The 15,000-nt window shown below is 36.3% G+C and overlaps 1 protein-coding gene across 2 annotated transcripts in view; it reads left to right on the top strand.

The window, feature by feature from the left end:
- atp1a2a (ATPase Na+/K+ transporting subunit alpha 2a) overlaps nt 1-15,000 on the top strand; it is a 52,494-nt gene that overhangs the window by 34,224 nt on the left and 3,270 nt on the right. For both annotated transcript variants that reach the window (XR_015477917.1, NM_131683.1), the window contains 7 exon segments: nt 3,436-3,604; nt 4,377-4,531; nt 4,708-4,831; nt 8,017-8,162; nt 12,713-12,843; nt 12,939-13,040; nt 13,155-13,246. Coding sequence is in view for 1 of the 2 variants with exons in the window: in NM_131683.1 (NP_571758.1) it covers nt 3,436-3,604; nt 4,377-4,531; nt 4,708-4,831; nt 8,017-8,162; nt 12,713-12,843; nt 12,939-13,040; nt 13,155-13,246 (919 nt within the window). In the remaining variant the exon portion in view is untranslated.

Here is a 15,000-nt window from a genome sequence, read left to right as displayed (position 1 = left end):
CATTTTTGCCATATTGCCCAGCCTTAAAAAGCAGCTAGGCCTATTAATGTAATTATTGGCCAAAAAACAAGCCTATTTATAAAACAGACAAGCTTAATATAAGTGACCACAAGACAATGACAAAAAAATCATTTACATTCAAAGGTGAAAGACTTCAGAACTGGACTGCACCCATAGGCTTAGCTTGCACGCCTTTTTACTTTCACTTACAATAAGCCATTTCCTGCTGTATTTATGTGAGATAAGATGTCACAAGATGTTGTCGAGATGTACCTGTTGACAACGGTTTGTGCTTTTGACAGTTCAGGCACACTGAGGGAACTAAGATCGCACTGGTATAACGTGATTCAGCCTAGTTGTTTATTTCAAGCTGCATTTAATTCTTGAAACATATTACATATTTGGCTAACTATGTACAGTTGAAGTCAGAATTATTAGCCCTCCTGAATTATTAGCCCGCCCCTTGTGTATTTTTGTAACCAATTTCTGCTTAGGGAAAGAAGAACACATTTCTGAACATATTAGTTTTAAGAACTCATTTCTAAAATGTGATTTCTTTTATCTTTGCAATGATAACAGTACATATTATTTTACTAGATATTTTTCAACATGCTAGTATTCAGCTTAAAGTGCAATTTAAAGGCTTAACTAGGTTAATTAGGCAAGTTAGAGTAATTAGGAAAGTCATTGCATAAGAATGGTTTGTTTTGTAGAAAATCTGAAAAATATATTGCTTAAGGTGGCTAATAATATTGATTATAAAATGTTTTTAAAAAATCAAAAACTGCTTTTATTCTAGCCGAAATAAAACAAATAGGACTTTCTCCAGAAGAAAAAATATTATAGGAAATACTGTAGATTTACCTTGCTCTGTTAAACATAATTTGGGAAATATAAAAAAAATTAAAAAAAATCACAAGAGGGCTAATCATTTTGACTTCAACTGTATGTTTGGACTGTGTTCCTCTGGCATTCCAGATAAATACCAGTGGATCTTCTAGCTTACACCGCGTACTCTCTTTTCTCTGCAGTAACTCCTCTTGGCAACAACAGCTGCAGCCATTTCAAGCACAACATTTAATAAGCATTTTTTAGTTGCTAAATAACAATCAAAACAACAATCAAAAATACCCATAATTTGAGGAGTGCAAACGTTAGTAAATCACATTGCATGATTCATTCAAATATGTACCTCTTTTATCCCATAAAATTTGTCTGTGGAAAACTCCTACAAATGCATATTCAGTAAGGTCAGGTACAGAAATAGCTGTGTTCACACATTTTTGGTGCCATTCTTTGCTGCATGTGTTTAGTACTGCAAAAAAGGCACAAGCTGTTAGTGTATCTGGCTCTTAAAACTATAAAAATGAAAACATTTGCCAACATTTTTAAATGCACCTCAGATAACATTATACCATAAAAAATGCATTTTATAACCTCTTTTGAAAAATACATGCTAGAGGTTTTACACATGAGCTTTTCTTGATTGAGTTTTTTTTCTTTATTTCATGGGAATGTACATGATTTCAAAATATTACATAATTTATTGTAAGTGTAAAATTTTGATTTCACCTTGGATTAAATGTGGAACATATAGATAAAATAGCCTTAGCAGTTTTTATTTATATAGTTTTTTTTTTGAGTTTTTAATTATTAAAAAATAAAATAGTTTTTTTTTGTCATATACAAAGAAACATACTAATCTAGCCATGACATATGCACATAAAACTCTGCATATCTTATTAAATAGAATGCATTTATAACATAAACTACATACGCTCACTGGCCACGTTATTAGGTACATCTGTCCAACCGTAAATGCAAATTTCTAATCAGTCAATCACATGGCAGCAACTCAATGCATTTAGGCATGTCGACATGGTCAAGACAATCTACTGCAGTTCAAACTGAGCATCAGAATGGGGATGAAAGGTGATTTAAATGACTATGAATGTGGCATGGTTGTTGGAGCAAGACGAGCTGGTCTGAGTATTTCAGAAACTGCTGATCTACTGATCTACTGCTGATCTACTTTTTGCACACACAGCCATCTCTAGGGTTTACAGAGAGGTGGTCTGAAAAACAGAAAATATCCAGTGAGTGGCAGTTCTGTGGGCACAAATGCCTTGTTTGTGTCAGAGGAGAATGGCCAGACTGGTTCCAATTTAAAGAAAGGCAACAGTAACTCAAATAACCACTCGTTACAATTGAGGTTTCCAGAAGAGCATGTCTGATGATCACACAACACATCAAACCCTGAGGCGGATGGGCTACAGCAGCAAAAGACCACACCGGTCAGCTAAGAACAGGAAACTGAGGCTACAATTTCCACAGGCTCGCTAAAATTGACAATAGAAGGTTGGAAAAACATTGCCTGGTCTGATGAGTCTTGATTTCTGCAGCAACATTTGGATGTTGGTATCAACAACATGTTCAGTAAGCATGAATCCATCCTGCTCTGTATTAAAGATTCAGGCTGCTAGTGGTGGTGTAATGGTGTGGGGGTATTTTGGCACACTTTGTGCCCATTAGTACCAATTGAGCACTGTAGCAACGCCACAGCCTAAACGAGTATTGTTGCTGACCATGTCCATCTCTTTATGACCACAGTGTACCATCTTCTGATGGCTACTTCCAGCAGGATCACGCACCATGTCATAAAACGTGAATCATCTCAGACTCTGTTCTTGAACATGACAATGAATTTACTGTACTCAAATGGCCTCCACAGTCACCAGAACTCAATCCAATAGAGCACCTTTAGAATGTGTTGGAACTGGAGATTTGCATTATGGATGTGCAGCTGACAAATGTGCAGCAACTGCATGAAGCTATCATGTCAATATGGAGCAAAATCTCAGAGGAATATTTCCAGTACCTTGTTGAATGTATGCCATTAAGGATTAAGGCAGTTCTGAAGGCAAAAGGGGGTCCAACCCAGTACTAGTAAGGTGTGCCTAATAAAATGGCCTGTCAGTGTATAAAGCACTGCACAACCCAGTGTACAAGATTTTTAATAGATTAATACTTTTGTTAGTATTGCCTTTATTAATCAAGTCATTCACAATGTTACTATATACAACCTTGGCACCCAAACTGTAAAATAAATGCAGGGTTTCACACATTTCATGTTATCCCAACACAAATTGATAAAGTTAACTATCAATGGTTAAGTGGATTGAGCATAAAACACTCTCCAATAAATCCTCCAAAATTGGGTTGTTTCAGCTTATTTTAAATAGGTAATTTAAACAAGCAGCAAACATATTTTTGAGTGCATAAGAGATTTATTTCATGCAAAGTTAAAGGTCTACACTGCATGTCTATATTCAAGCTGGCAAATTTTGACTCGGGCTCTGATTGTCCGACTGGTCTTTGACTGTGATTGGCTGATTGATCTTACCTCTGCTTCTGATTGGCTGCCTCTGGCCGCAGGGTGCCATAGTGGCAGTGACAGGTGACGGGGTGAACGACTCTCCAGCTCTGAAGAAGGCTGACATCGGCGTTGCCATGGGAATCACAGGCTCAGACGTCTCCAAGCAAGCAGCTGACATGATCCTGCTGGACGACAACTTTGCTTCAATCGTTACAGGAGTGGAAGAGGGTGAGAGAGGCAGCAGAGGGAATGCTAAGTGTTAGGACAAAAGAAATGAAGCATTTTAACCCTTTCACAAAAGTGCTTTATAGGCATCGTTTTGTTTAGGGAAAATGCAATTAATTTATTCATTTACATTACATTTGCACTTAGCAATTTGGCAGATGCTTATTCAAATGAGAACAATGGGAGTAATCAATGAAACAGACGAACAAAAACACTTAATATAATAATTCCTAGTTAGTCTAATGCAGTATATATAAAGAGAAGGGGGCAGGGGGTGAGTTAGAGACAGAGTGCGTGAGAGAGAAAGAGAGTTTATTGTCAGACTGTTTTTTAACAGTTTTCTTACAGAAAATCATATTTTAATATTTTCATATTTTCTATATAAGGTAAACAGAATAGAGGATAGATAAAAGAGTATATGAAGAGTTTAGATGCAAAAACCTCTAAGTGCCATCTAAAATTTTCTCCTAAAATTGACATTTTTCTCAAGCTTCTATGTATAAGTTGAGTAATTTCTTTTTTATGTCAATTAATATATTGTTTTCATTGCCTTTAATGTGAAATAAGTGAACATTAATAAAGGAGTCTCAGAAAAACGCCTTGCTCATCTGTGTATTAAAGATGGAGAGAGTACTGTTTATTCACTCTCGTCATCTTAGATTTCTGCTGAGACCGAAAAAATTTAACCTGCAACGTTTTTGATTACAGGTCCAACTCCCTAACCATGACCAACTCCCTAATGAATCATTACTCAAATAAAGGTCTGTGTTTTTAGGTCGTCTGATCTTCGACAACCTGAAGAAGTCGATTGCGTACACGCTGACCAGTAATATCCCAGAGATCACACCCTTTCTGCTCTTCATCATCGCCAGTGTTCCTCTGCCTCTGGGCACCGTCACCATCCTCTGCATCGACCTTGGCACTGACATGGTGCGTTATACACACTCTCGCACATGTGCTTTCAGTCTCACTTTCAATTCCTGTCGAGTGTGATTCTAACCTCGGGCACCAGACGCCAGACTCTCTCACACACTCTCAAAAATATGAGCATCTCTGTCATCACCGTCATCATTATCTCTCTCTCTCTCTCTTTCTCTGTGTTTCAGGTTCCTGCAATCTCTCTGGCGTACGAGTCGGCAGAGAGTGACATTATGAAGCGTCAGCCCCGAAACCCCAAAACTGACAAGCTGGTGAATGAAAGGCTCATCAGCATGGCTTACGGACAGATCGGTCAGCCTCAAGTGCACTCGCACACAGATATCAGCAAACGCACACACATGCCCTTTACAGCTTCATTCTAGTCCACTTTATAGTCCGTGAAGAATTTCTTTGTGCAAAAAAAATTCAACATTAGATGCGTCTTGCAGCTATATTTTTTTAATGGGTCACTTGGCTTGCATTGCACTCCAGGCAAGATAAGACCTGACCGAAGAATCAAAATAAACTGTGTTTGTTGTTTAGTTTAAGTTCAATCATCTGAAGTATGCTAAATATGAAGACATTTACAGCAAGCAAGCAAAACATGCAAACCACACACAACATTTGGGTTGGAACCGAATCAGATAGACACGTGTGTTTCACTTACATTCATTTGTTTAGTTGTTGTTATTTACAGTCACTTCTACTATTATATTGAGTTAAAATCCCTTTCCTGTTCTTTATTTAAATGTAAAGGATTTGGGGGTGGCACAGTGGCTCAGTAATTAACACTGTCACCTCACGGCAAGAAGGTCACTGGTTTGGGTCCAGGCTGGGCCAGTTGGCATTTCTGTGTGGAGTTTGCATGTTCTCCAGGTTTCCTCCAGGTGCTTCAGTTTCCCCCACAGTCCGAATACATGCGCTATACAGTAGGTGAATTGGATTAACCAAATTGGCCACAGTGCATGAGTGCGTGCTTGAATGGTGTATGGGTGTTTCCGAGTTAAAAAAGGGCACCCACTGCATAAAACATATGCTGGAATATTTGGCGGTTCATTCCTCTGTGGCGATCTCTAAAATAGAGACTAAGCTGAAGGAAAATTAATGAATGTACATACATTATTCAATTGCTGTATGCACTATGCACTTACACATAGGGCTGCAACGATTATAGACTTTGGTTGTAGAATTATAGTCTGAGGAATAATGACGGTTTCACAGTTTATCACGATTATTATACATTCTTTAATTTTGAAACAAAGCTAGTTTAGACAATCACTTCAAAGCTGTATAGAGTAAACTCTGTATATTTTAAAGTGTTATTTATTGCTGCTCATTAACTAAATAATACAGCACAAAATAATAATAAAAACAAACAAAAGTCTATTTCTTGTTGGACTTAAAAATAAGTGAAAACAAGCTTTTGGCATTTACACATAAGTAATAATTTTACACTAAAAATAAATGACAGAAAATAGAATGAACAATTAAATAAATAAAAAGAATGAATAAAAATAGTATTTGTCTAATGTAAATCTAAGCATATTATCAAAGTATTTCACTTTTAAAGGGAACAAATGTTGTCAAAGGCTGCTGAAACTCTGTTTGAAAGGCACTTTTGATCAACTATACTGTGAACTTCTTTGGTATCTTCATTTGTTTGTTTGTTTTTGTTTCTCTCTTTGGAGTAGAAATGTGTTTATCACATACAAAGTATGAAGCTGAACGGTCAGTTCTTGTCACTTACGCCATTCTTTCAACTACAGTTGAACTCAGAATTATTAGCCCCCCTTTAATTTTTTATTCTTTTTTAAATATTTCCCAAATGATGTTTAACAGGGCAAGGAAATTTTCAAAGTATGTCTGATAGTATTTTTTTCTTCTGGAGAATTTTAATTTGTTTTATTTCGTGTTGAATAAAAGCAGTTTTATACATTTTTTAAAAAACATTTTAAGGTCAAAATTATTAGCCCCTTTAAGCTGTATTTTTTCTGATAGTCTAGGGAACAAACCATTATACAATAACTTGCCTAATTACCCTAACCTGCTTAGCTAACATAATTAACCTAGTTAAGCCTTTAAATGTCACTTTAAGCTGTATAGAAGTGTCTTGATAAATATCTAGTCAAGTATTACTTACTGTCAACATGAAAAAGATAAAATAAAATCAGTTATTAGAAATTAATTATTAAAACTATTATGTTTAGAAATGTGTTGAAAAAAATCTTCTCTCCATTAAACAGAAATAAGGTAAAAAAATAAACAGGGGCTATTAATTCTGACTTCAACTGTAGGTGCATCTGGAAATCATAAGCACATTGTGCCGCGTGCACGTCACTCCTAATATGCACGCAAGAAAAAAAATAACGAACTTGCACGCACAAAAGACGTGACATGTAAACGGCCCTTAGTTAATTGCCTCAGTCATAATCAATTCAGTGTTTGTGGGTATTAGCCTCAGTGTACAAGCTTAGAACTTAAACCTAGTGCACAGTTGGCATAACTTTGTTTAGTTGCTGCAGTTTTTCCATGTAGAAACTCAGTGTTGAGAAGTCTTTACGATGAATTAACCATCACAAATTAAAGTGTGGTAAATAATGAATAAGTTAATCGTTGCATACCTACTTACACACACACAGCAGCACAGGTTATGAATTTAGTGTTGTCCCAAATGGAACACTAACGTTTTTCTTACAAATCATAATTTCATTTTCCTTCAGCTTAGACCCTTATTTATCAGGGATCGCGACAGCGGAATGAACTGCTAACTTTTCCAGCATTTGTTTTACACAGCGGATGCCCTTCCAGCCGCAACCCAGTACTAGGAAACATCTATACACACTCATTCACACACATACCCTACAGCCAGTTTAGTTAATCCAATTCACCTATACCGCATGTCTTTGGACTGTGGGTTAACCAGAGCACCTAAAGGAAACCCACACAAACAGGGAGAACATGCAAACTCCACACAGAAATGCCAACTGACCCAGCCAGGACTTGAACCAGTGACTTTCTTACTCTGAGGCCACAGTACTAACCACTGAAACCACTGTGCGTCTGTGCTTTGAGACGCACCTTATGTTTATTTATTTATTTTTTTAAATATCACATTTATAGCAGATTTTTTATTATTTATGAATTAAATAATACTCAACAAATGCAATTTCAAATTTGGTGGGACTTGTTACAGAAAATATGGTACTTATTATTTAATATTATTTACTGCAATGCGGAATAGTGTTTTCCTTTTCCTCTGCCTTTATTACAAGCAGAGTTTTGTTCCTTCTATAATCAAACAAATAAATAGCTCTTGCATTGCAGGTGTCACCGAAAAACTATTTTAGAAACCTGAAGGGGGTGAATAAGCCTCATGGTTCAGATTATCATTGAGAATAAAAGAGCTTTTCGTACTCAGCGGGTATAAGAGGAATTAAATGTGTTTGTACACTTGTGTTTATTTGTGCGTCTGCATTTGTGTGTGTGTGTGTCCTCAGGTATGATCCAGGCTCTGGGAGGTTTCTTCACCTATTTTGTGATAATGGCTGAAAATGGATTTCTGCCTCAAACGCTGCTGGGAATTCGACTGGATTGGGATGATCGTACAGTTAATGACCTGGAGGACGGCTATGGCCAGCAATGGGTAAACACATACTCTTTACACCACCATATGAATGTCAGTGGTTGTCAGATTGTATGCTTAACACCTAATTGTATAATACTGACATTTGATGTTTTTAATTTTTTTTATTCAGTTCTATTATTTACTAAACATAACTTTCTAATCGCCGTCATTTTCAAATCAATTTTTATTTATGCCTTTTTTATTAAAAAGATTCAGATCATTTTAATTGTATTAAAAGATTACCAACACTCTTTGGGCTCTATTTTGACTATCCATGTGCAAAGTGCAAATCGCAGGGCGCAAACGCATTAAGGCCATGCTCAAATCTACTTTTGCTATTTTATGGACGAAAAAATGGCGCATGACCTTACAGGGTTGAGCTTATTTTCTTAATGAGTTTTAGGTGTGTTTTAAGAATAAACCATTTAGAGTCTCATCTCCCATTCCTTTTAAGAGTCAGTTGCATCGCGCCATGGTGCATTTGCTATTTACATGACGACCTTTGTAAGTGGAAAAACTGAACGCTTCACTCGCGAGAAAACAGTTAAACAGAGCATCTACAGCACGAGAATGAGAGATGAGCCTCTTCATTATTTACTTTCACTTTCGTGGATAGGGAAATGCGCACAGACATCCATTAGCCTATACATAATTATTTTGTTCGACAAGCGCAAAGATTTGTTTCAAAAATATTTCTAAATTCAGTTCTTATTTCCAGCAAATGAATAAATGAACAATAATAATGAAGTGTTATATCCAAATATACATGCTAAATGGTCCAAAACCTGACAGGTGGGCAAATCTAAGCTTGTTTTAATTTAACAAATATAAATATGCATATAATAAATAATACTGCTAATAATAAAAACATTTTACTAAAGCAAATTGTTATGAATAAACTGAAAAAGACCCCCCGAGATAAAGAAGGCATGAAAGTATGGTTTTTATATTTATGTAGGCTAGAAAATAATAATTTTTGTAATATTTTAATCCTTTAATTCTTTTTAATATGTAAAGATATTTGCGTATTGCTGTATATCCTGTATGTATTAAGCAATGTGTAAGTGAGGTGTACAAATAACACGCTCTGCGCTGGACTATAGACCCGCTTTGTTCTGGTCTATTGAACAGTCTATTTAAGTTCCTCAAAATAGCAACATGCCAGCAATGCGCTTTAAAACACCTCTTTTTTAGACCAGATAGGGGCACATATGAACGCAAATGCATTTGCTATTTAAACAGCGTAGTGCAAAATGTCAAAACGACTCTTGCGCCAAGCTGAAACTAGCAAACAATAAGCATTGCCCGGTATTGCGCCGGGTGTATTATTGGGCCCTTATATTGTTTCTTAATTATTATCTATATATTTATATAAAAAACAGGTCTTAAAATATCTTTAATTTTTTAGGCCTTGAAAAATCTTAAAGTCACTGTAATATTGTGTTGTAGGTCTTAAATAATTTTAAACAGGTCCTAATTTTTCTGAAGTTACCCAATCAGGTCAACACCCTTACCATCACAAACAGTCTATTTCAATCAAATTTTAAACAAATGTTACATTTTTCTACTCCATTTACCAATAATATTTAATTATCTTACTTACAATAGCATTTGTTTAAAAGATCTCCATCTATTTATAGCTACATGCTGAGCACACTGACCTAGACACACTGATGTGAATACATTTACTGTAGTTTATATGTTTTAAAAACGTGTCCATTTTTTTAAAGAAATGTTACGTTGACAAAAGTTGTATGTATAGCAGTGTTGAGGGTAACGCATTACAAGTAATGCAAGTTACATAATAATAATACTTTTCTAAGTAATGAGTAATGTAACACACTACTTTTAAAAGATAAGTAACAATATTCGTGTTACTTTTTTGAAAATGTAACGCGAGGTAATTTTAGTTTAATTCTTGGCTCAATATTTGATACCACATTAAAGTTCCTGCAGAACTCAGAAGCTGTTACTAAGAAATTGCATAAAAGTATGTATGTTCTTATGAAACTGAACTCTTTCTGTATAGAAAAAATATACTGAGAACTTTTATACTACCTTGAGAGTATATTAAGCTTTTACTTTATATGCTGGTTCGCCTCACTTTCTGTTAGAGACAAAAATCGCCTTCAAAACTTAGTCAAGACTTGCTCCAAGATTAATGGTTTTCCTCTGCCGAGTCTAGCGAAGTTACATGAACAGCAAATTATGAGGAAAATTCAGTGTGATGGGGCGATGTGGTGGCGCAGTAGGTAGTGCTGTCACCTCACAGTAAAAAGATCGCTGGTTAGAGCCTCAGCTAGGTCAGTTGGCATTTCTGTATGGAGTTTGCATGTTTTCCTTGCTGTTGCGTGGTTTTCTCCGGGTGCTTCGGTTTCCCCCACAAGTCCAAAGACAGGTAAATCGGGTAAGCTAAATTGTCCGTAGTGTATGTGTGTGAGAATGAGTGTGAACGGACAATCCCCAGTGATGGGTTGTGGCTGGTTGTGGGTCCGTTTTTTTTTTTTTTTGTAGTACTATTTATGAAGTTGTTATGAAGCATGCTGGATTTTGTTTTTTAATATTGTTTGTAGGTGTCTCTTGTAAGTGTTTGTATTTGTAAAGTCTCTTTATGTGTTAGTTGTATCATGGTGCTACTGCCCTAAATTAATTGCCCCTGGTGGAATTAATAAAGTTGTTAAACTTGTTAAACTAATTATTGAGCTTTTAAAAATAAATAGCAGAATTAAAATGAAAGTGGTCACAATGAATCACGCAGTCAATGAGAGAATGTGTTTTTCATTATTTTGAACGAATCAAAAAAAAGAAAAAGGGATTATAGTCTCAATGGACAGTGATTTTACTTAAGAAAATAGTACAAAAGTAGCAAACACATCACTTTAAACTTTCAATAATCTGTATTTGCGGCATGCAGAACTCTGGGGTCAGGAAGATAACATTATCCTAAAATATATACAGTTCAAGTCAGAATTATTAGCCCCCCGCTGTTTATTTTTTCCCCATTTTTTGTGTAACAGATAGAAGATTTTTTCAACACATTTCTAAACATAATAGTTTTAATAACTCATCTCTAATAACTGATTTATTTTCTCTTTCCATGATGACAGTACATAATATTTTACTAGATATTTTTCAAGATACTTCTATACAGCTTAAAGTGACATTTAAAGGCTTAACGAGGTTAATTAGGTTAACTAGGCAGGTTAGGGTATTAGGCAAGTTATTTTATAATGATGATTTATTCTATAGACTATCGAAAAAAAATGCCTAAAGGGGCTAATAATTTTGTTCTTAAAATGGCTTTTAAAAATTAATAACTGCTTTGATTTTAGTCGAAATAAAACAAATAAGACTTTCTCCCGAAGAAAAAATATTATCAGACGTACTGTGAAAATTTCCTTGCTGTTAAACATCATTTAGGAAATATTTAAAAAAGAGAAAAAAAATCAAAGGGGGGCTAATAATTCTGACATCAACTGTATATATATATATATATATATATATATATATATATATATATATATATATATATATATATATTTTTTTTTTTTTTTTATGTTTTTAAGGTAAATGTAGGTATGGGTTATACAGTGTGTTGTTAATTGCAGAGCTCCTCTATTAAAAAAATCAAGCCTCACTCAGGTAATAAAAGGTAACTCAAAGTTAACGTAACATTTTACTTAAAATAAAAAGTAACTAAGTTAAGCAACTAGTTACTTTTTTAGGGAGTAACTCAATATTGTAATGTATTACTTTCAGAAGTAACTCAGTGGTTATCACTGTTGCTTTACAGCAAGAAGGTTGCTGATTCGGGCCTTGGCTGGGTCAGTTGGCATTTCTGTGTGGAGTTTGCATGTTCTCCCCGAGTTGGTTTCCTTTGGGTGTTATGGTTTTCTCCATGTAACGGAGGCCAGCTAGTAAGTGCTGTGTAGGTAAACATCAGAAGCTAGAGGCCATACTCTTTAGCCTCTTTGTTAGAGCAACCGACTTCCATGCAGAAGGTCGCTGGTTCAATCCCAGCTCTGAGCTGGTTGGGTGGTGTAGGACCGATGAGTGTGTGTGAATGTGAGTTTATGGGTGTTTCCCAGTACTGGATTGCGTCTGGAATGGCAGCCGCTGTGTAAAACATATGCCAGAATAGTGCGCAGCCATTTGAGAATAGTATAAATCTAAAATTTCAGTCATAATTGTCTTAAAAATGTCTTTAATAGTCTTAAATTTGACTTGAAACCTGCAAAAAACAATGAAAAATAACTTTTAAATAAATTTTCTAACACTAATAATCAATTCTGTTTATAAAAGCTCCCAACTATGAAAAAAACCCTATTTGAACTGTGTACTGAATTAGACTAACATTTAACTATTAAAAATAATGCATTTCTACTTAAATTTTTTAAATAGCGTATTCCTATGATGGCACAGGCCACGTAATCCCTCAGAAACCATTATAATATAATATCATAATATTGAGAATTTGATTTTAAAAAGTGCTGAAAATAGTTTTGTGGAAAGGAAAAACTTTTTGCTTCCCGTTTGATGATGAATCTATATAAATATGTATGTTTCAGACGTACGAGCAGCGTAAGATCATCGAGTTCACCTGTCACACGTCGTTCTTCGTCAGCATTGTGGTGGTGCAGTGGGCCGATCTCATCATCTGCAAGACACGCAGGAACTCCGTCTTCCAGCAGGGCATGAAGTCAGTGCTGCAGCCGGGATGTTTGTGAGCATTTACTAGAGTGATATTTGCATACATCTCTGTTAAAGGCTATTCTCTGGCCTGTGCTCTTATAGGAATAGGATTCTCATTTTCGGCCTGTTTGCCGAGACGGCTCTAGCAGCCTTCCTGTCCTACTGCCCCGGTATGGACGTTGCCCTGAGGATGTACCCACTCAAGTAAGGGACAAACACATACACACACACACACACACACACACACTTCTCTATAAAAGAGCTTATTTTCTCTCCTCCTCTTTTCCTCACCTTTCTTCTCTTGTTTTCTTCTTGCAGGATTATGTGGTGGTTCTGTGCTTTCCCGTACAGTCTGCTTATCTTTGTGTATGATGAGATCCGTAAGTTTATCCTGCGGAGAAATCCAGGAGGTGAGCACAGATTACTACAAAGAACTTCTATAATATCCTACAATTATGATTTCAGAAGAGCGAATGCGCCATTTCTAGATTGTGCACTCTCTGTTTAAAGTACTGATTACTATTATAGGGGTTACTTTTTTTATTATTGGTTTACAAACTAAAAAAAAAAAAAAAACACTTTAATTTTCTTATATTGCAGCATTAAATCCTTTCTCTGAAACTACTGGTCTCTATAAACCCCATCTCTCTGAGCGTTTACTCTGCTCTGATTGGTTAGATCATAGCCCAGTTTATTATGATTGGTCGACCACCTATGCCTCATTCACACTAGCAGTGACTTTGTATCTGCCTGTCTCTTTCGGTGTTGACCTGCAGTCAACACAGGTCTTTGTAGCAAACCTGCCAACGTTCGGTTTCTACAATCCGGAATATTTTCTCCAGGGGTGTGCGCGCAAAGTGAAGAGCAGGGTGGGGGGGATTTGTACATGTGGGGGGGGGTGCAAAGTGGAAAGCGGGGAGTGGGTAAGATTATGGTTGTACGTTGGGTTTGGTGCGCATAGGGACTGCGCCAAAAAGCTTGGGGAATGGGTGGGGGGGTATTACGGAAGTTTTCCGTGAGACAGAACAATACGGGAGTCTGAAATACGGGAGACTCCCGAGAAATATGGAAGTGTTGGCAGGTATGCTTTGTAGGTCTACACCGCACGAATACAACCGGCTACTGAGCAGGCGGAGAGAGGATCACGTGAGCTCTACTGCTGCTCCTATTGGCTGTCGCTCAAGAAAGTCGCTCTTCTTTTACATAAAGTTAAAGAATTTTTAAATTTCTCTTCGCTCGACACACCAACCTGGTCGCCAACAGTCGCTGTCACTCGCATAGTCGGAAGTCGCTGGAAGTCACTGATTCTTCAATGAAATGAACCGTCTCTTGACACTTTACAGCTGTGGGTCACCCAGAGTGTGAAGGAGGCTTTATAGAGTGTGCCAGAACTTCCATTGCCATATTTGAATTTTAACTTTTCCCCAGTTACAAAAAAACCCCCACTTTCAAGTATTTTTTTTCATTTAAGGCGCAGTTACTAATTTTAGTTGCTAGAGGGTGCATTTTCACAACAAAGGCATGGAGTGCATTTCAAAATGCTCGAGTATGTACAAAATCTATAAAGCTGCAGGTTAACTATGTTTAAATATAATAACTTATATTTGATTGTAACTTTAACTTGTAAACTAATCTGATTGTAATCAAATAATGTACACCTTTAGTAAAGCTGCTTTGAGACAATAATTATTGTAAAAAGTGCTAAACAAGTAAATTGAATTGAACATTTGAATTTACTTGACGACCCTTAGAAAAGTACATACACTCTATATAGAGCTCAACTCGCTATGACGTAGATGTTCTATAGTATGTGTGACTGGGTAGTATGAATGTAATTTGAACGTGCTACATCCTATGACCTACCCGTTTAGTTACATACTTCCATACTATATAGTATGCTAAAACAGTATGTGAGCCAAGTAGTATGTCTGAATTCATAGAATTCGAAAAACAGTATGCAAGAAGTACAAAGATGACCTACTACTTACGGTGAGATTCTAAAGTGCGCATCTGATGGATGCTACACCGTCCCATGATGCCATGCAAAATAATTTGTGAATGGGAGGGAGGGAAGCGATGCAACTTATGCAAGTAGGTCACGGGATAATGTGAAATGGCGCATGTAGTACATCTGAGTTCCTTTCATACTACTCACATTTATACT

Source organism: Danio rerio, chromosome 2 (assembly GCF_052040795.2).
Source record: "Danio rerio strain M-AB ecotype USA chromosome 2, GRCz13ab, whole genome shotgun sequence".
In the NCBI taxonomy this organism is placed as follows: Eukaryota; Metazoa; Chordata; class Actinopteri; order Cypriniformes; family Danionidae; genus Danio; species Danio rerio.
The sequence above is the reverse complement of the archived record's forward strand: the minus strand, read 5'-3'. Positions and strand labels throughout refer to the sequence as shown.